Genomic DNA, 22,261 nt, shown 5'->3' with positions numbered 1-22,261 from the left:
GCAGATGCAGGAGTGCTGGGCAGACACCCTCAAGCAGCACCATCAGCATGTGGAGCAATGCATTCTGGGATGCCTTACTGCATGAGGCAGCTGGGAAGGAGGAAGACTGGCCAAACCATCTGTAGAGAGATATGTCCCATCTACACACGAACAAGTTACAAGCAAATATCCGTGTGCCAGCATAAGCCATTGGCAGGGGGATAAACCTGGTTCTCTGATTATGGATGGCAGATCTACTCTACAGACTTCTGCCTGCATAGCTAGGCCAGTCAGAGATGTGCTGCGCTGTCAGCTGTGCTGACAGAAGCCCCTAGTGTAGATGCTGTTATACCTGAAAAACTGCATTTACCAGTAGAGCTAGTTTTGCTCTGGTCGTGTGTGGTTTTACTCTGCTGGCACAAAATACAGTTTTACTGGGCTAGCGGCATCCATACAAGGAGTGCTTTGCCATGTAGGTGTATTCCTATGCCAGTAAAGCGCTCCTAGAGTAGGCATAACCTGTGAGTATGAAGGACAGAAATTAGAGAGAGGCAGGTTAGTCTAGTGGTTAGGGCACGAGCGCAGGGCATGGGAGACTTAGATTGAAATCTCTGCTCTGCCACAAGACAGTGACCTTGGGCAAGTTACATAGCCTATCTATGCCTTAGTTCCCTCTCTATACAATAGAGATAATAGCCCGGGCCTGCCTTATGGGCTGTTGTAAAGATAAATATGTTAAAGGCTGTGAGGTGCTGATCAGATACTGTGGCAGTAGGGTAAATACCTAAGGTATTAGATAAACTTCATGATCTGTGAACACAAACTATGTTCAGATCCCTCTGTGCCACTAATTGCTGACAAAATGGGTCAAAACTGTAATGGGACCTAAAACTGACTCCTCTGTGGATGATTTTTCATATCAAATGAAGACACTTTTTCTAACGGCTCCTCCTGGGATTTGAAAATCCAGCTAAGATCCTTCTGCCTCTTACACCGTAATCTGTGGAAAAAGATTTCTGCAATTCAAACAGTATTTAGCTGGCAATTTTGTTGGTGATGTACGGGGTGGACTAGAATCCACCTCACTCTCCCACAGCTGCATTGATTCTAGGGCTAACAGTAGGACTGAAAACTTATGAGTAAAGCAAGCAGATTTGATCATAGACAAACAGAAAGTCATATTATTTTATGGAGCAGCATATTATTATTATAATGGAAATTCCATATTTGCAGTGAATTTCCATTATAAGCCTGATTTTGGTCCCCCTATAAAATCCGTAAGCAATGGTTTATTGGATTAAAAATGTAGTAATGAGGCTTTAGGACTAGATAAATCATTTCTACTAAATTTGAAGTGACTTGAGCAAGGGGTACCTGAATTATAACATCTTAGCAATAGAAATGTTTAACAGAGTTTAGAAAATCTAACATTTTTGTATGACACTTTGTAGAAAAGACAAACTGGAAAGAAGGAGAGAAGGTAGTTTACTGGATTTGTCTTCTCAAGATCTAATGTATAGAACTAACGATTAGTTAAAACTATCATCTGCCTAGGATTGCTTTATGCTCTTGCAAGTAGCTTTCACCAAAGTTCTTTTTTTCTGGTCCCAAATTCAACATGTCTATTATGAGATGATGGGAACTACGCAGCAGTTCATGACAGTGCTGTGGCTGCTTGGAATTATCAATGACAATGCTAGATTTGTGAGGGACCTGAGTTCTGGGACACACCCATCCGTTGAAACCTGCAAGAAAGAATTTATTAATAACCTTAAACCTCTAAGCCTGATGAATACACTGAAGAAGCTACTAATCCGCTAACAGACTAGAACTCATATAGGCCCTGTCATAAATATAAAGAGAAGGGTAAACCCCTTTAAAATCCCTCCTGGCCAGAGGAAAAATCCTCTCACCTGTAAAGGGTTAAGAAGCTAAAGGTAACCTCGCTGGCACCTGACCAAAATGACCAATGAGAAGACAAGATACTTTCAAAAGCTGGGAGGAGGGAGAAAAACAAAGGGTCTGTGTCTGTCTGTACGCTGCTTTTGCCGGGGATAGAACAGGAATGGAGTCTTAGAACTTTTAGTAAGTAATCTAGCTAGGTATGTGTTAGATTATGATTTCTTTAAATGGCTGAGAAAATAGCTGTGCTGAATAGAATGACTATTCCTGTCTGTGTGTCTTTTTTGTAACTTAAGGTTTTGCCTAGAGGGATTCTCTACGTTTTGAATCTAATTACCCTGTAAGGTATCTACCCATCCTGATTTTATAGACGTGATTCCTTTACTTCTATTAAAAGTCTTCTTGTAAGAAAACTGAATGCTTTTTCACTGTTCTAAGATCCAAGGGTTTGGGTCTGTGGTCACCTGTGCAAATTGGTAAGGATTTTTACCAAACCTTCCCCAGGAAGTGGGGTGCAAGGGGTGGGAGGATTTTGCGGGGAAAGACGTGTCCAGACTACGTTTCCCAGTAAACCCAGATAAAGTTTGGTGGTGGCAGTGGAAATCCAAGGGCAAAGGGTAAAATTAATTTGTACCTTGGGGAAGTTTTAACCTAAGCTGGTAAAAGTAAGCTTAGGAGGTTTTCATGCAGGTCCCCACACCTGTACCCTAGAGTTCAGAGTGGGGAAGGAACCTTGACAGGCCCCGATTCAGGAAAGCACTTAAGCTCACACACAAAAATGAATAGCTTTCAGTAGGTCTATGAGTCCCACAATAGTTAGTCTTCTCTATAGGTGCTGACTTCTACTGGTGCCGGTGAGTGCTCGACCCCCCTCTGCCCCCGGCCCTGCCCTGCCCCCTACTGCCCCCATGCCAACCCCTTCCCCAAAGTCCTCACCCCAACTCCTCCCCCTCCCTGCCCCTATTCTGACTCCTTCCCCAAATCCCTGCCCCGACCCCACCTCTTCCCCACCTCCTCCCCTGAGCATGCCACGTTCCTGGTCCTCCCCCTCCCTCCCGGAGCTTGCTACAGCTACTTTGGCTGCGGCAAGTGCTGGGAGGTAGGCGGAGAATCGGGGATGCGGTGCATTCAGGGGAGGAGGTGGAGAAGGAGGTGAGATGGGATGAGGTGGCGGGGCGGGGAGCTTGGCTGCCGGTGGGTGCAGAGCACCCACCAGTTTTTCCCCGAGGGTGCTTCAATCCCAGAGCACCCACGGAGTCAGCACCTATGATTTTACCTCAGCTATTGTCAAAATGTGCTAATGCAAAAGGCATCAGGCTGGAGACTTCGCGTCCCTGGTCCTGCTGCTGACTCACTGTAACAAGTCATCTGACCCAGTTACAACTTGTTTTTCACTGCATAGCCATGTGCTGTCACTGAGCTTGAGCTTCTGCGTCTGCTTTGCTGCTGAATCATGTTGATCCCAGTGCATACTGGGAAAAACTGAATAGCTTGACTGCAAGCACATACTTCCCTGAATTGGGGCCATGCTTAGATTGACTTCAGGGGGCATATGTCAGGTCAGACATGACAATGCATTGTTCTAGCTAGTACTGTACAACTATAAACAATGTACACCATATTGTCCTTAACAATATATTAGTTGTTCCTCTGTTTAGGCCTGTGTGGCATTGGATAGTCATGTTAAATTGAATGGGATATTTGTAGCTCTGGCTGTTTAATTCTAAGGTATTTTGTTTAAAAATATTTTAATGAAAAGGATATGAAATAAAAAGTTTGGTAGAAACCACGACTAATTCTGGTTATGTCAGCGTTGCTGGCTCTACACATTCAAACATCATGAGTCAGGGCCCAAAAAACCATGCAATTTTTAAAAATAACTTCTGAATTCTTTTTATTTGTCTTCTGCTGTTGTAACCTTTCGGGGTCATATTTTCAAGCTTTTCTCCACAACCATGTGGGCCAAAACCATACTTTTTTACAATGAAAGCTGAGATTATCACATAATCACATGCCTCCAGGAACTGGGGATTTGTGATAAAATCATCAGAGTTGGCAATGCTGTTGCCACACTGGGTCAGGAGCTTGTCTTCTAGCTGTTGTATAAAGTGTTGTGCATGCTAATGGTGCTTTACAAACCGCAATTATATCTGAATGAGAGTTGAGTTTTGAACAATAAATTGAACTCAGCAGGAATCATAGAATATCAGGGTTGGAAGGGACCTCAGGAGGTCATCTAGTCCAACCCCCTGCTCAAAGCAGGACCAATCCCCAGCTAAATCATGCCAGCCAGGGCTTTGACAAGCCTGACCTTAAAAACCTCAAAGGAAGGAGATTCCACCACCTCCCTAGGTAACCCATTCCAGTGCTTCACCACCCTCCTAGTGAAATAGTGTTTCCTAGTATCCAGCCTAGACTTCCCCCACTGCAACTTGAGACCATTGATTCTTGTCCTGTCATCTGCCACCGAGAACAGCCTAGATCCATCCATTCAAGTAGTTGAAGGCTGCTATCAAATCCCACCTCACACTTTTCTTCTGCAGACTAAATAACCCCAGTTCCCTCAGCCTCTCCTCATAAGTCATGTGTTCCAGTCCCCTAATAATTTTTGTTGCCCTCCGCTGGACGTTTTCCAATTTTTCCACATCCTTCTTGTAGTGAGGGGCCCAAAACTGGATACAGTACTCCAGATGAGGCCTCACCAATGTCGAATAGAGGAGAACGATCATGTCCCTCGATCTGCTGGTAATGCCCCTACTTCTACAGCCCAAAATGCCATTGGTCTTCTTGGCAACAAGGGCACACTGTTGACTTATATCCAGCTTCTCGTCCACTGTAACCCCTAGGTCCTTTTCTGCAGAACTTCTGCCTAGCCATTCGGTCCCAAGTCTGTAGTGGTGCATGGGATTCTTCCGTCCTAAGTGCAGGACTCTGCACTTGTCCTTGTTGAACCTCATCAGATTTCTTTTGGCCCAATCCTCTAATTTGTCTAGGTCCCTCTGTATCCTATCCCTACCCTCCAGCATATCTATCACTCCTTCCAGTTTAGTGTCACCTGCAAACTTGCTGAGGGTGCAATCCATGCCATCCTCCAGATCATTAATGAAGATATTGAACAAAACCGGCCCCAGGACCGACCCTTGGGGCACTCCGCTTGATAGCGGCTGCCAACTAGACATGGAGCCATTGATCACTACCCGTTGAGCCCGATGATCTAGTCAGCTTTCTGTCCACCTTATAGTCCATTTGTCCAGCCCATACTTCTTTAACTTGCTGGCAAGAATACTAGTGGGAGACTGTATGATACGTTTTCTCATGAGGTCTTAAAACAGAACAAGCCCCTTGAGTGTTTTGTGCAAGTGACCAGAATCCGGAAAGCAGACACATCGTTTGGCTATTCTGAAAACAATCCAGTTTCAATGCCACATTAATCTTCCTTCAGCAGTGTCCTTGTGCATGCACAGGACACTTTGCACTGACAGCTTCCTCTGGCCTCCTAGACAGAGGCTTCCTGTGCTATAGCTGAGAGCAGCCGATTGTGTAGATACCACCCTGTGAACATGAGGAAATGACTTAAGAAGGAAGCTGACACCCTCAGCTCAGTCTGCTGCGTGCTTTCCCACTTATCTCTCTCAGATCTCTGATGTGGGTCTTTTATGCTGATTTATGTAGTTTGGTAGACACCCTAAATTTGCATCTGTTGGTTTAATTAGGTGCCTTGTGTTATATTTACATGCATTCACTTTTTATCTTGCTCCACTAAAGCATCATGTATTAGCCATTATTAGAGGCAGGATTCTGGTTGATCTTATCAGAAACCATGAGGGGGATGGTCAGGCCTAGTGGTCAGAGTTGTGGCAGTTGGGCCTAAGGGTCAGAGCCAGCATCAGGAGTCCAGAGCAGGGTTGGCGCAAGGATGGAGAAGGACTAGGAACAAGGCAGTGGCAGGCTAAGGCTTGGGTAGTCTGTTGCCACTAGCAGGCAGGAGAGAGTTCCAAGCCCTGAAATGAGAGTGAGCAGACTCAGCTGCTGTTCCGCCAGTCAGGCTTATATACCAGCCCTGAGTGTCACCAGACCAGTCCCTGGCTTGCGGATTGGCTGGAGCCTAGCACAGGTGACTCATCACCTTACAGATCTGCTGTAACAAATCCTAAACTCTGCACAGAACTGCGTTTATCTCAAAAGGTGCATGTATTGCTGTGGCTAATGGCTAACCCCACCCTGTCATAATATTTCTTACGTTTCTTTTGGGTCCTTAGGTCCTGGAATCTCCAACCACTCTGGATCCCCAGGGGAAGCTGGGAACAGCTTAAAGCCATGCCTCGACCAGGCAATGAAGGAAATCCCTGAGGAACAGCATGACCAAACCCCTATCTATTTGGGAGCAACTGCTGACATGAGGCTGCTGAAGTGAGTCAAGGTTTCAGCTACCTATGTGCTGATAGCACATTGGGTGTGAACGACCATTTTATAAACTAGCCTCCCCATCATGGGCGGTAGGTGAAGCTTCCCCTTGGGGAGGCTAGCCCCCTTCCCTGCCTCTTCCAGCCAAGGCCCCACTCCTGCTTGCTGCTCTCAGCTCCACCCCGTGGCCCCAGCTGGAGTGGGAGAGGGAGGCTGAGAGCTCAGCGTCTCCCCCCACATAGTCCTGGCCAGGGCAGGGGGGGCTGAGAGCTTAGTTGGAGCCACAGGTTGAGCTCTCAGTCTGAGCCGGGACCATGGTGGAGCTCCTGGCATCCCTCCCCCTTTTCACCCCTTCCACCTGCGGCTCCACTCACAGCCCCACCCCCTTCTGTCCCCACTCTCTCCCCCCCCCCCACAAGGCTTTGCCCCCGCTCGTTCCTCTTCCCGCTCCCCCTCCCTGCTGTGGCCCTGAGACCGGAAAAGCGAGAGTTCCTCCAGCCCCGGAGCCGTGGCAGGGGGAGATTTTTCCAGGGGCCCCAAATCTGACACTGCCCTTCCCCCCGATGGTGCGAGGTTTGGGGAGGCTTAGCCTGCCGCAGCCTCCATTATACTCTGCCCATGCTCCCCACCTCTTTTCATCCCTGACTACACTGGCCAGGTAAACCATCTGAGGTACTTAGGTGGCGCCCATTCTCTAAGGACATCACAGTCTAACCTATTTATCCTCCCAGTGGCCCTGAGAGGTGGGGGAGCACTGTTGTCCCCATTTCACAGAGGAGGAGTGGAGGAACAGCTCCTCAGAGGTATTTAGGGGTCTAAGTCCCATGGACTGACTAGCTCTCGGCCACACAGGCAGTCTGTGGTAGGGCAGGGAATTGGATCTGGATCTCCCAATTTCCAGCCTCATGATCTAACCGCTGGACCTTGCGTCCTCTCTAAGACCTTAAGCTTTGCTTCCCAAGGGCAGAGCCTGTGTGTGCTCCTCTCCAGCCATGTGACCAAGCTGGTGATCAGTGCAATTGACTGGTGCCATATTATAACTTACACTGTGTTATGGGGGGAAGGATAGCTCAGTGGTTTGAGCATTGCCCTGCTAAACCCAGGGTTGTGAGTTCAATCTTTGAGGGGGCCATTTAGGGATGTGCGGCAAAAATTGGGAATTGGTCCTGCTTTGAGCAGGGGGTTGGACTAGATGACCTCCTGAGGTTCCTTCCAACCCTGATATTCTGTGATTCCCCAAAATGAGCCTCATGCCAGAAGCATTGAGGCTGTTGTCACTCAGGATTGTTCTTGGGGCCCTTTATCAACTAATGTGCTTCTTCCCTCTTCACCCAGCCTCACCAGTCCCACTGTGTCGAATACTCTTCCTGCCGCTGTAACCTCCACGCTGAAGTCATACCCCTTTGACTTTCAGGGAGCAGAAATTCTGTCCAGTCAAAATGAGGGGGTGTTTGGCTGGGTCACTGTGAACTATCTCCTGGAGAACTTCATCAAGGTAAAGGCTGTAGGGTTGGCTTAGGACACCTGTATGAGTCTCCGCTCCATCACACCGGTGTGATTCCACTGACTTCAGTGGTGCCATAGCAGAGAGAAGAATGGGGCTGGAGGAGGAAATAGTAACCAACTGGAGATAGTGATGGGACCATTAGGGTTCTACCTGTATGGGGCTTCCAGCAAAGTTTTGAAACAGTTCTTAAACACTGTTTCAACTTAGTTATGGCCAGTCTATATGATAATAGCGTTTGGCTGGCCAGTGTGGAAGAGGTCAAACTGTTACTATTGGGTTAATAGAACGGCTGTCCTAGGATAGGGTCCTACAGATGTGTACATGCTGCCGTCTGCACCAAAAACTCCCCAAGGCTTACAGGAAAATTTGTCCAGGTTTTAACGAAATTTGTGATTCTTAGTAAACCTGGCCCAAGACTTAGGGGTTGTTTAAAACAAAAAACCAAGATGACCCCTCAGTCTTGCAGCTCCAGTGCAGACAATAACCACCACCAACTTTCCTCACTGTTGTTCCAGGTTGGTGGGTCACTTAGTTCTGTTCAGTTACCTCTCAGGACTTGCCAAAGACAGTGAACAGAATTCATATCCGTTTGCTCCAGTATCACAGGCCCCTAGCATTTCGTCTCAGGTAAAATCTCCTTTAGCTATGGTAGTATTGCGGCTGTGAGCAGTTCTGACTTTGGCAAGTAGAGGGCAGTAATGTGCATGCCTTCATGCGCCCCTCACTCTGTCACGCTCGCGCCAGTTCATTACATTTTCCTTCGCTCTGTTCCAAGGGTGTATGGATTAAACAGAACACTGTATTCCCAAGCTGGCAGTGCCGTACAAGGGAAAGGCTCATTATTCCATGCGCTTGCTGGCTACAGTCCATAAACCCTTCATTATTTTGTTTGTGGAAAGCTGTTTTTTAAAAGTCACATCTGGGAGTCTGATCACACTGACCCCAAAGCAGTTATGATTGTCCTACATGTCAAATTAGTTGATCGTTGACATTTTCATGGTAAATAGGCCCAATGGCCTGTGATGGGATGTTGGATGGGGTGGGATCTGAGTTACTACAGGGAATTCTTTCCTGGGTGTCTGGCTGGTGAATCTTGCCCACATGCCCAGGGTTCAGCTGATCGCCATATTTGGGGTCAGGAAGGAATTTTCCTCCAGGGCAGATTGGAAGAGGCCCTGGGGGTTTTTCGCCTTCCTCTGCAGCATGGGGCATGGGTCACTTGCTGGAGGATTCTCTGCATCTTGAAGTCTTTAAACCATGATTTGAGGACTTCAGTAGCTCAGACATAGATAAGAGGTTTATTGCAGGAGTGTGTGGGTGAGATTCTGTGGCCTGCCTTGTGCAGGAGGTCAGACTAGATGATCATAATGTTCCGTTCTGACCTTAAAGTCTATGAGTCTGTGAATCCTCCACAAAGGGCTTATTATACCATGCTGTAGAATGCAGTGAGACAACCCCAAAACAGACACGGTAATTAACAAGATTTGTAGTGCCATTCAGAACAGCAGCTACTGTATTGACTATACATGTCCTTGCCTTTTCTTGTGGCCCCTTTCTATCACTAATGTCAGCACCAGTCAAATCTGCTTGTGCAAGAAGCAGTGGGGAATGAGAACTGAGACTACAAGATGCTCCTGAAGGGAGAGCTCCCTGTGGAATTGAAGTACTTGAACTTCAGTGGGGCTAGGAGGAGAGTCCTGTGTAGTCATCAATATGCCTCTGTAGAGAGAAATGGTGTAACAAATCACTGCTTACTGACCCATGCCTTTAAACATAGGTGAGATTCTGCAGTTCTCAGTGCTCATGTCTGCAATGATTGTTATTAAATGATTGGAGCTAGTCCAGTGCTGTAGCTGGAGTCACCTATTCAGCAACTAATGTGGATCTTAAATGAGTACATTATTCAGTGAATCACAGTGAGAGTTTCAGAGTGGTAGCTGTGTTAGTCTGTATCAGCAAAAACAAGGAGGAGTCCTTGTGGCACCTGGTCTACGCTGGGGGGGGAGGGGGGATCGATCTAAGATACACAACTTCAGCTACAAGAATAGTGTAGCTGAAGTCGATGTATCTTAGATCAACTTAGAATCACCTACTTTGCGTCCTCGCGGTGCGGGATCAATGGTGGCCACTCCCCCGTTGACTCTGCTTCCGCTTCTCGCCGTGGTGGAGTTCCGGAGTCGACGGCAGAGCGATCGGGGATCGATTTATCCCCGATAGATCGATCACTACCCGCCGATCCGGTGGGTAGTGTAGACGTGGCCTAACAAATTTATTTGGACATAAGCTTTCATGGGCTAAAACCCACTTCATCGGATGCATGGAGTGAAAAATACAGTAAGCAGTATATATGTTACAGCACATGAAAAGATGGGAGTTGCCTTACCAAGTGGGGGGTCAGCGCTAACAAGGCCAATTCAATCAAGGTGGATGTTGCCCCTTCCCAACAGTTGAGAAGAAGGTGTGAGTATCAACAGAGTGAAAATTACTTTTTGTAGTGACCCAGCCACTCAGTGAGAGTTATTATAGCTTTCAGAATGATGTAGTAGTTCTCATATATATTAGTCCAGGGATATTTTTATCCAGTATTTCCTCAGCTCTAAAAATGATCCAGTCTTTAAGAACCTGGCTGCAGTCTTTAACTCAATGACCTCCTGCATGTGATTGGCAGAGGCTGTCCAGACACAGCATACACCTTTCCCTCATTCTGTATTTACAGTCTGTTTATCTCAAACACACGAGATCCCATAAATAAAACTGCTCCAAGAACCTAAATGATGCTACCAGGTTGTACTCCTCTGGCTGCAGGTTTACTCCACAGCGTGGCAGCAATTCAGTGTCAAGACCTCAGACTCCTAGATGTCCTGCTAGGGGTTAAAGGTCGTGCCCATTTTCCAGTAGAAAGTTGATTTTGCTAGATATGCAATAAGGCTTTGGAAAATTCCCTGGGTGACTGTGTATCATGTTAATGTTGGTACGGCCTGTTATTATCGTTATTTAAACAGATACCTCTGCCACCAATACAGAAATAGTAGCAGGGGAGAAAATGAGTAGTTTGCTGCTGAGATTTGGAAGGAAGGGAAGTTGATGATCAGGAGAAGTGGCAGGGGCTGGAGTGGCTGGTGCCCCCGACGGTGGCAGGTGTGATGTTGCATTTCCAGTTCCTCCCCATTCATTCCTCCTCAGATGAACTCAGATACTTGTCAAGTGTACGGGGCTTTATTTTTAAAATCTTCCTCTCTGGTTCCTTTTTGTCTAGTATGGCTGGATTGGACGGTGGAGCCGCTCCAAGAGGGGAACAGTTGGAGTCATGACCATAGGAGGAGCCTCAACCCAGATCACTTTCAAGATCAAAGAAAGGAGCACAGATCCTGAGAATGAGGTGACGCTGCAGCTGTACGGGCAAGCACACAGGGTCTACACCCACCAGTTCCTGTGCTATGGTACAGACCAGCTCCGGAGGTGGCTGCTGTTGAAAGCCATACAAGTGAGTGCAGCTCATGTGCTTCATGGCTGCTTCAGACCTATAATGTTAAATGCCTTAAGTTATAGTCCGTGTACATACATAGTCGGGTAACATCAGGCACCCTCTTTAATACAGGAGCTTGCCTATGAGTACACAAGCACACAGCATGTGTCACAAGCACTGGTTATACTCATGTGCATAGAATGCGTGTCTGTGGCATGAACACAGGCATATATGCTTGGGCTTGGAAGGATTAGATTTTCATTGTTAAATGTTGATTTCACCGCACCCACACAAACCGACGAAAAAATATTTCCATCAATGCTCATTGAAATGTACGGAAAGGGACAGTAAGAAAAACGCTGCTTAAGAACTTATGAGAGTTTGATTTAAGGATATTTACTTTGTGTATTTGGATGTGATGTTGGCAGTTTGTATTTTAAACAGCTATAAAGCTTTAACTTTTTTGAATCTCAACATCTACTGCTATTAAATAATTGTCTGGCCCCCTCTCCCCCCCAATTTCCTGCAACTGAAAATTGAAATCAATAAAAATAGAAAAAATGCTTAAAAATAAACATCAATATTCTCCATCCAAATTATATATAAAAAATTGAATTCTGCAATTTCTACATCTACTTCATGGCTGCTGAGCAATACGGGTACTGCATACATGGCCGGATGGACACTGGGTACCGTATGTATAAGTGACACACACAGAGGTTAAAAAACCTCTCTGCTGCACCTCCCTGTGAGGAACTGCCCTCGTTTTGGACCCAGATTTAACCCAGAGAGACCTGCTCTGCCCCACTTGCATTACGGTAGAGTAATGGGGTTCATAAACACTAGCTCTTGAATGACCGTGCCTGCAAAGGGCTCATCAGGAAATGAAGCTTCCAGCCCAAAATGCTAGTCCTAGGTATGGTACTACCCATTACCAGAGCATCTGAGCAGCGCCTCACAATCTTTAATGTATTTATCCTCAGAATGCCCCTGTGAGATAAAGCAGTGCATTCTCCCCATTGTAGAGACAGGGGACTGAGGCACTGGGAGACTAAGTGAAATGCCCAGATGTTTGTGGCAGAGCAACAATTGAACTCCGGTCTCCCACAGCTCCGGCTAGTGGTCTGACCAATGGATCATTCTTCCTTTTGATTCACGCTAGAGAATCAGTGTGACGAGAGCTACAGCAGAGTGATTAACCAAATTCCCAGCCGTGTCTCCCCAGTCTCAGAGGGATGAGAAGAGTTTGGGCATGGGGATCTCTTATCTTAGGGTTGGACCTGACTGGTAGACTGAACATTCATCCCAAACTCAGACGGCCTGTTCTTGAAATTTTGATAAAAGTCTGACCTGTGAACATCCTTTACCTTCCCTGCATGTCTGCTTTGGGCTGGGAAGGGGAAGGTCAGAGGAGCGGTATTTCTGGTCCGACAAGAAAGACCAGGAAACTTATAAGGGGCATGTTCTCTAAATTCTCACTACAAGTCCCGGTTCTGTAAGGTGCCAAACACTTGCAGCTTCACTGAAATCCACAGAAGGTGAAAACATTCAGTACCAAGTCCCAACTTTGCAGAGGGTTGGATAGTTTGGATGAGAATCTGAATGGCGGGGGCTTGGTTTATACAAAACTTTTAAAATCCACCCTTTCTCTGTTATAAACCTGGTATGTTGAAACCAAACTCTCCTTAGTTTCATTTCAGAGTGGTAGCCGTGTTAGTCTGTACCAGCAGAAAGAACGAGGAGTACTTGTGGTACCTTAGAGACTAACAAATTTATTTGAGCATAAGCTTTTGTTGGCTAAAGCCCACTTCATCAGATGCATGCAGTGGAAAATACAGTAGGAAGATATATATATACACACACACAGAGAACATGAAAAAATGGGGGTTGCCATACCAACTCTTAACGAGACCAATCAATTAAGGTGGGCTATCATCAGCAGGAGAAAAAAACTTTTGTAGTGACAATCAGGATGGCCCATTTCAAACAGTTGACAAGAAGGTGTGAATAACAGTAGGGGGAAAATTAGCATGGGGAAATAGTTTTTAGTTAGTGTAATGACTCATCCACTCCCAGTCTTTATTCAAGCCTAATTTAATGGTGTCCAGTTTGCAGATTAATTCCAGTTCTACTGTTTCTCGTTGGAGTCTGTTTTTGAAGATTTTTTTTGCTGAATAATTGTGACTTTTAGGTCTGTAATTGAGTGTCCAGGGAGGCTGAAGTGTTCTCCGACTGGTTTTTGAATGTTATCATTCTTGACGTCTGATTTGTGTCCATTTATTCTTTTGCGTTGAGACTGTCCGGTTTGGCCAATGTACATGGCAGAGGGGCATTGCTGGCACATGACAGATTGACAGAGCCAGAAGGGTACCCAGAAGTCACCTACTACACGACAGGTAGATAATAGCCCACCTTAATCGATTGGTCTCGTTAAGAGTTGGTATGGCAACCCCCATTTTTCATGTTCTCTGTGTGTGTATATATATATATCTTCCTACTGTATTTTCCACTGCATGCATCTGATGAAGTGGGCTTTAGCCCACGAAAGCTTATGCTCAGATAAATTTGTTAGTTTCTAAGGTGCCACAAGTACTCCTCGTTCTTAGTTTCATTGTATTTTGTCTTTATTTGAAAAGTCCTGTTCAGACTCCAGCACTGCCTTTCGCTCTCTGTGCTCCTGTTTTATCCTCTCCCTCTAGGACCATGGCTATGTGAAATCTGTGTCTAATCCCTGCTGGCCTCTCTCCTATTTCCGGAAAGTGCGGTTCGGTTCTGTGCATCCTGGGCCCTGCACTGGAAGTAACGCCTCTTTAAACATACCTACCTCTGAAGCTGTGTTTCACGTAAAAGGCTCCAGCAACTCTTCCGCCTGCAGGAAACTCATGGGAAGTTTGTTCGACTCCTCCTTGTTCTGCGGCTTCTCACAGTGTTCCCCAAATGGAGTTTTCCAACCCAATATAACTAGATTTCAGGTAAGTTCTCCATGACATTAAGGTGTGCTTTACGCATGGAGTTCTTAAGAGATGTACCCAGCTCAACATCTAATAAACTTTGTGAGATTGACTAGTATGTATTAGTTCTCTGTCCTCTGCTGGGTGGAATTGGAATTGCTCTGGGTAGTAAATATGTGCAGCACTGCCCTCTACTGGATGGAATGAGACCTATTCTATGGTGTGTCATGGGCCCTCCACTAATAATAGCAACAGATTCTTTTTTAGCTTAAGTGGTAGGGGTCTCCCGTCAAGCCAAGAGGATCTGACGTGTACTGCCTTTTTGAGGTTCCAAATGATGATAGCTTTCTGGTTAGTGACAATTCTCAAGTGTCTATGTGGGCATGGGTTTAATGAACCAGATATCCATCACGGGTGTCAGCCAGAGGATCTCTAGGCTAGAAGGCTTTGGCTTCAAGTGCTATGGTGGAACAGAGGCTTAGGCTGTCTGAGCCTGCAGTGAAGTACCAGGGTGCTGCGATTCTGGAGGCGCTATCCTTTTTCATATCTGCTTATTGTTCAGGGGGAAGCTACAGATCCTCTGGCACTTTCTAAACATAATGTAGGGAATTACTTTGATGTTCTGCCCAACATCCCCTTTCTGAACCACAGGTCCTTGTGTCCAGAGTTTTATGGGAGCCAGGGCTGAACATACGACTGCTGCAGCTATTGTACTGCTGGTACCTCACTCCGCTGTCTGCAAAGAGCGCTTGGAAAGTTTGAGGGTGAAAGGTGCTAGATGAGACCCGACTCTTTCCTGGGTGCTGGTCTGCGTCCAGCAGCTCCAGCCACATCTTTACCATACAAGCTACAAGGGAAAGTAATTCAACATAGTAGCTGGAGGATCAGATTAACTAGTTACCCTACTCCTGGCCCAGGGAGCCTCCACCAGACCTTTGGTGCGGGGGGGGGGCACGTTGGAGGCATTTTGAGGCTATCAGGGCTGGGAAGAGGTGTGGCCAGCCAGGGCGGTTCTGCACCCCAGTTATTCCCTGCTGCTGCAAGCCCCAGCCGGAGGTCTGGTGCTGAGGAGCTCAAGGGCTGCCCTAGTCCGTGCTAAAGGCCAGAAAAGCAGCTTCCCAGAGACATTGCTATTGTTTGCCCCTTTGGTCAATAACCAGGTGTAATGAATTCTGCTTGATCTCCTGGTGCATGTCATGGAGACATACAGCTACCAAACAGAGACGTGCTGGGAGAGCGTCCTGGGAACATGCCATGTGCGCCCTCACGCCGCTGCCTTGCTTTATTCATTCTACAAACGGGCTGAATTTTCCAGTGAGTATTTCTGCTGCTGTTCTAGGTGATTTCTGAGGCTCTGGATCTTGTGAAGAAGATGACACCCTCTACCGACCTGGGCCAGGCAGTCGACGTATTCTGTGGGCTGTCTATGGAAGAGGTGACTGTGAGCTAACCCACTTGTACCATGGGGATAAGTGAGGCAGGCAACGCTTTCAGGCAAAACCCGACTCAGACCTTCGGTTATCCTGAAAGTGCTGCAAGCAGGTGACCCCAGCCAAGGGGAGCTCGGGGGTTCTCTTGGGTGCTGGGTTAAGATCTAGCCCATTTCCAAAGCCTTGGGACTTTCAAGAAGTGGGATCCAGTCAATGCAAAAATACTCTAAACCCAGACTCTCTACACACCTTCAGTGGGCCAGACTGTGGTGTTTGTTACAATGGGGCTGAGCAGAGGGACTCCACTGGTGTCACTGAGAAGCAAGCCCAGCTTATCTGTTACTTGGCTATTTGGTCTGATGCTCGTGTCAGTATGAGCTATTCTTGTCTCCATGGATGCAGGCAGGGACTGTTCTGCCTCTTTGTGTACACAGCGCATGTGGCAGTCACCTGTCCATACACGGTACTGTGGGAATGGGTATAATGACCTAATGAGTGAGCCTTTCCTTGTACGCTTTGTAAAGCATTGCACAAGCCCCTGCTCCATCTTAAGGCAGAGAGAGAAAGTACTAGGAGCAGACACACTCTCCAGCCTCCTCTGCGACAAGGGTGTTTCCAGCTTCTGAAAACAGCTGAATGTAACGAGTCCTGCTTGGTCTCGCTGGGCCAGATTTCCAAGGGCTGAACATCCACAATCAGGGCCAGGCTTTCCAAGGAGCTCCGCACCCAACTTCTGCACAACATGCTGAGCTCTTTCCAAAATCTGGCCGTGATTGTCCGTGCTTGAGCCCTTCTGACAATTCCAGCCATTTTGTGGATCCTCCTGGTAGAAATATTTCCGCCTCATTGCTGACACCACCGAGATGTGGCTGGAATGGTTGGGTGGCTCAAGCTGGCTGGAGGTGCCATCTCGCTGTGAATGGGACTTATCATCAGGGAGTGCACATAGGCTCTTTTGTACCATACGTTTGGGATATCACGGTGAGATCCCAGGTTATAAAAAACTCCAAATCTCCGCAAATGTCAAACTTCGTCCAATCTAAATTTTCCTGTTTTGTATTTTTCATTTTTATCAGCTTTGTGGTTTGTGGTTGCTCTGTGGCTTCCAAAGACTGCTCAGCATTGGACAATAGGTACATTGTGCTGAACAAATAGGGTCCCTGACTTTGATATAATCTGTACAGTGTTATGCAGAAGAGAGAGATCACCCATGGGAGCTGTGATCCAAGCTCCTGTCCCTGGGCTTCTCATTTAGTCAAGTGCTCCTTCCTTTGTATTAAGCAGTAGAAAGGGGAGGCTGACTGGCCCTCCTGTATTTTACATACTTATGTCTCCTGTTACTCTTCTTTCCATACAAAACTATCCTCATCCTCCTGTTCCCTCCCACATGGAGCGCCCCATGACATGAGGTCCTTCAACACCCAGGGGGTCCATGGAGATCCTTCCATGGGGAATTCAAGAGATTTTTTCTTTGAAAAGACAAACAAAAATGAAATGTAAAGTGATTTGGATGAAGGAGGGTCTCTCCCTTCCCTGAGGGTGAAATAAAAGTCTTCAGCTTAGCAGGCTGAAAGAAGCATTCACTTCATAGCCATAAATAAGTCGCTTGAGAGCATTCCTGAGCATTGCTGCAATTCAGCAACCGGTTGCACAGAGCAACAAGGACTGGATTTTACCGTATTAGGAGCATTCGGAAATGCAGTTAGTGAATATTTACTTGTCTAACTTCTTTTGCAAATGCTGTTAAGCTGAGCAAGAGGTTCCAGATGCGACCAGATAGTCTTGCTGATCACTGTTCCGTATCCACGTTCATCTACCATCTAAGTACAAGGGGATTCCTGTTCGACTTGGACAGCTCTGGCCAGATTACATTCCAGGAGAAGGTCAGTAATGTGATGCTTTAGATAACAGATGTGTCTGTGGGGAGGTAGCTAACAGTGCCTGGGAGGGATATGTCCTCTCCCATGATCATTTTTGAGATATCTTACACGGATGCTGTCATTTCTGGCTGGCAGCAGTTCCTCCCAGGCAAAGGTGATGAGGAAAAATAGTGTGGATAAAATAAGAAATGAGTCCAAACGTTCAGAACCTGAGCTATGCAGCTATACCCCAGTGCTATATTTTTATAAAATAAAGTGACTAGTCTGACAAGCAGGACCATCAACTAAGCCACAGAAAGATGATCATCTCTGTCAGTCACTGTTGTGAAACTTGGGAGACATCACGAATGAATGGGTCAAAATTCCAACCCTAACGTTGAGCAACTAGTCCTCTATTAGAATGCAGTGTATTGTGGGGTGCAGGACACCATTCGAGGTGGTAGATCAGGGAAGGTGGCCTGGAGATAATTTAAAACTAAGGGCAAAAAGACATCTTCATGGTTTTCTGAGTTGAGAGATGGGCCTGAGTCAAAAAAAATCCCAGTCTGTTTCTAGTTTTTGAATGCCTTGCAAAGCTTGGGAGTTTTCACATCTGGAGAGCTAATGTGGTCTGCTACAGAGCCGGGGGCCAGCTGTGAAATTTGGGTTCAGATTTTGAATAATCTGGGGGACAGGGTTAGATTGGTTAGACACATCTTTTAAAAGAAAAGTCACATCCCTTCCCTTCCCGCCTTTGGCCAGGACTGGAAGCAGAAGTGCCCTTCAGAAACTAGTAATCTCCTGAGAAAGCCTGGTCTTTTGAGTCTTCTAACCCAATTTTGAGACCAGGATAAAATTAACTAAGCGTTGGGTCTGGGCATTGAGATATCTGTCTGAGCCTCCAGCCCTGGGCTTCACCTGTCACTAGTCACCTGCCACGAACCCAGTCTTACTCTGTTGTTTTGTTTCATTAGGTTGGTAACATATCAGCTGGCTGGGCTCTTGGGTACATGCTGAATCTGACCAACACCATCCCAGAGGATAAGCCGAGCTCCCTGAAAGGGATTGAATATGGGATCTGGCCCTTGCTCTTCATCCTCTTTGTCCTGATGCTCACGGGCTCCTTCACACGCATCGCATACCGTGTGATGGCTAAGGACAATGGGCAGGACGGCATTGTGGAAGAACTCTGACTGTTGTCCCAGGGGTTGTCAGCTCTCAGCAGAGGGCAATTACAGGACAGAGAGAATGAGAGCACACAAAGGAGTGGCCTGAAGAGACGAAGGTCTCTCCTGTGAGATTTCTGAGACTTGGTGGGCTGCTACTAGGCTTCAGCATTGCAAATAGAGATAGCAGCTCTCATGCTGCAGGAAATCTGGGATTGCAGTTAGCTGGCAAGCTACACGCTTTCCTGGACCCGTGGAATATGAGACTCTGCGGAGCTGTTGCATAGGTGTCAGAAAAAGCTCTTTAGTGTTTAATTTTTTTCATCCGATCACTTTTCCAAGAGGCAAACAGCCAGATGGGGCTTCCAGAGTTCGGCACGGTGTTCGGCCATCTGGGCCTCCCCCCAAGCCAGACAGGCTGTAAACATGTAGTTTACACTGATGCCATAGAAAGTGCCTGGTAACTAGCCCTGAATGCTGGGTACATGCTGGTAGTTGTTTTCTGTGGAGCTGAGGAGGCAGATCCCAGTGGAAGAGATTCGGATTTCAGTCACTCCTTGAGGTACTCTGGGGTATCTCCCTGGCAGTCAGTTACTTCGGATTTGCACCGTGGTGGCGGATAGCAGAATCAATTGGAAATCTGAAAATAATGGAAATCTGGCCTTGCGCTCTTTTGAAACTCTGGCCCACAGAGACCACAATCAGTAGCTTTTACAGGAAAAATGGCTTCCCGAGCAAGCCTCAAAGCGAAGCGGCACACTAATACGACGATTGTCATCACAATGGAACCAGGACATTCCTGTCAATTCTAGAAGGGCAGAGTGAAGATATGATCAGATTGTGAAAAGAATTTGCTGTACAAGGTGCTGTTCCCGCCCAGAAGAGCAGATCCTATGTCCACTGATTGGGAACTGAACGTCCTTAAAATTCAGCTGTAATGTAACTGCCAGTTCACAGTCATGTTCCAATTACGAAGGTAGCTTTTCAGTGATGGTAGTAATTATCTGGTTGTTTCAGCATCTTAGTTTTAACAAAGAAAAAATCCATGCTCATCTTCCTGACAGCTTCCTCCTTTCTTGTTAGTGGGAATCTTCAAAAATGAATGATCTCTGTTTCTGGCTTTGGTGGTATTATGATGTGTATTGAGCTAGCACCTGCAGGTTCCAATCAATATCAGGGCCTCACTGTGCTAGCACTGTGAAAACACACAGAGTCAGCCCATCCCAAAGTTCTCGCAATCTAAGTACACAAGAAAGACAAAAGGTGGGAGGGGAAACTGAGGCACAGAAGGTGAAATGACTTGCCCAAAATCATGCATCCAGTCAGTGGCAGAGCCAGGAATAGAAGCCAGATCTTCTGATTTCCAGTCCAATGACCTATCCATTAGACCAGAATTAAAGTTAAGCGGTTAGTTTATATTCCAACATCCAAATTTCCTTTGGAGGGCTGCAATGATATTTGAGCACTTCTAGTGTCGTGTGCTATTCCAGTATTCCTGGAACATGGTGCTTCTGGGAATGATGTCACATCACTAGCCAATCATTGTCTCTGCTGCTTTACCATAATTCTTGGTACTAACCCTTCATACAGTGACATCAATCCTAGGAAGAAACGGTGTTTCTCTAGGTCAGTGGTTCTCAACCAGGGGTATGCAGAGGTCTTCCGGGGGTACATCAACTTGTCTAGATATTTGCCTAGTTTTACAACAGGCTACATGAAAAGCACTAGCGAAGTCAGTACCAACTAAAATTTCATACAATGACTTGTTTATACTGCTCTATATGCTGTATACGGAAATGTACTACAGTATTTATGTTCCAGTTGATTTATTTGATAATTCTATGGTAAAAATGAGAAAGTCAGCAATTTTCAGTAACAATGAGCTGTGACACTTTTGTATTTTTATGTCTGAGTTTGTAAGCAAGTAGTTTTTAAGTGAGGTGAAACTTGGGGGTACGCAAGACAAATCAGACTCCTGAACGGGATACAGCAGTCTGGAAAGGTTGAGAGCCACTGCCCTAGGTAAAGCCATGGTTACTTTCAAACTCTTGTAAAAGAGCCCAGTGCTATTGAGGAAGTTGCTTTCAAAGAAATGGAAAGGATAAAATAAAATAAAATGTAATCCTTCAACTAAAGACTTTAGGGTGTGATTTTCAAAACTGATTTGGCCAGATTCTTACAGGTATTTAGATGCCTGGGATTTAGGTGCCTAAATACCTTTAACAGTCAGGCCCTGAGTGACTTAAGAACACAAGCTCCAAAATTAAAAGCATTTGTGCTTCTAAGTCAGTCAGGGTACATCTACACTGCAATAAAAATCCTCTCCCTCCTCGCAGGGTTTCAGAGCCCAGGCTCCAGTGCAAGCCTGATCAACTACACTGCAATTTTTAGCCCCAAAGCCTGAGCCTCCTGAGCCCAAATCAGATGATCTGGGCCAGCCCTAACTGTGCTGCAGGTCTTTTTTTGCAGTGTAGACGTACCCTTTGGGTAACATTTTTTAAAAGTGTTAAGTGACATAAAAAGAAAAGGAGGACTTGTGGCACCTTAGAGACTGACACATTTATTTGAGCATAAGCTTTCGTGAGCTACAGCTCACTTCATCCGCCGAAGTGAGCTGTAGCTCACGAAAGCTTATGCTCAAATAAATTTGTTAGTCTCTAAGGTGCCACAAGTCCTCCTTTTCTTTTTGCGAATACAGACTAACACGGCCGCTACTCTGAAACCTGTCATTAAGTGACATAGGAGCCTAAGCCCCATTTTCTGAAGGGATATAGGTATTTAGGAGCCTGGATCCCATGGAAATTCACTTTTGAAAATGGGTCTTAGGCTCCTCAGTCACTTAGAAAATCCCATCCATAATATTGTTCATAAATGTCCATTACAGTAAGGCTGCTCAAACATTTCTGGGGCAGCTCATGCTGTTCTCAAGCCCACAGGTGGAGTGTCGGGGAGGGCAGACCTGGGGGCCAAGTGAAAGCTGAGGTAGGAACCTTCAGTTTGCTCTTTTTTTTTTGTTTTTGAGTTGCATGTCTAAGTATAACTTTAATAAAAAGTTGTTCTAATAGGCAATCTGTGCTAGTCTCAACCAGGCCTCGTGAACAAGAAGAGCTCTGTGTAGCTCAGAACCTTGTCCCTCTTGCTAACAGAAGGCAATAAAAGATATTCTCTCACTCATGAAAGCTTATGCTTAAATAAATTGGTTAGTCTCTCAGGTGCCACAAGTACTCCTTTTCTTTTTGCGAATACAGACTAACACGGCTGCTATTCTGAAACCTGTCATTATGCAAGGCACTGCATTTAGCCGTATGGAGTGGAAATCTATCAACTTCATGAAAAAACTCGTACAGATACAGACAGACATCACCTTCCTTTCCAAATGAAGTGAGCTGTAGCTCACGAAAGCTTATGCTCAAATAAATTGGTTAGTCTCTAAGGTGCCACAAGTCCTCCTTTTCTTCTCACTCACATTGTGTCTCTCATATTCTGGGACCAATACAGCTACAACACTGCAAAGAACATTTGTAAAAATCCTTGAACTTTAAGACACTCTTTGACATTTCCCCCACGCTGAGTTCCGCAATGTTTCATTGTTCTATA

At 46.1% G+C, this 22,261-nt stretch overlaps 1 protein-coding gene across 1 annotated transcript in view; it reads left to right on the top strand.

Annotated features, from left to right (window-relative positions):
* The window catches only part of LOC141999763 (ectonucleoside triphosphate diphosphohydrolase 2-like), a 37,163-nt gene extending 15,982 nt beyond the window's left edge, over nt 1-21,181 (top strand). The window contains exons 4-10 of the mRNA XM_074973504.1: nt 6,141-6,291; nt 7,621-7,780; nt 11,049-11,276; nt 13,958-14,230; nt 15,549-15,644; nt 17,388-17,522; nt 18,473-21,181. Coding sequence (XP_074829605.1) covers nt 6,141-6,291; nt 7,621-7,780; nt 11,049-11,276; nt 13,958-14,230; nt 15,549-15,644; nt 17,388-17,522; nt 18,473-18,691 — 1,262 coding nt within the window. The 3' untranslated portion in view covers nt 18,692-21,181. The remainder of the gene's footprint in view (nt 1-6,140; nt 6,292-7,620; nt 7,781-11,048; nt 11,277-13,957; nt 14,231-15,548; nt 15,645-17,387; nt 17,523-18,472) is intronic.
* The last annotated feature ends 1,080 nt before the right edge of the window (nt 21,182-22,261 follow it).

This window comes from Natator depressus, chromosome 16 (genome assembly GCF_965152275.1).
Source record: "Natator depressus isolate rNatDep1 chromosome 16, rNatDep2.hap1, whole genome shotgun sequence".
Taxonomy (NCBI): Eukaryota; Metazoa; Chordata; order Testudines; family Cheloniidae; genus Natator; species Natator depressus.
The sequence above is the reverse complement of the archived record's forward strand: the minus strand, read 5'-3'. Positions and strand labels throughout refer to the sequence as shown.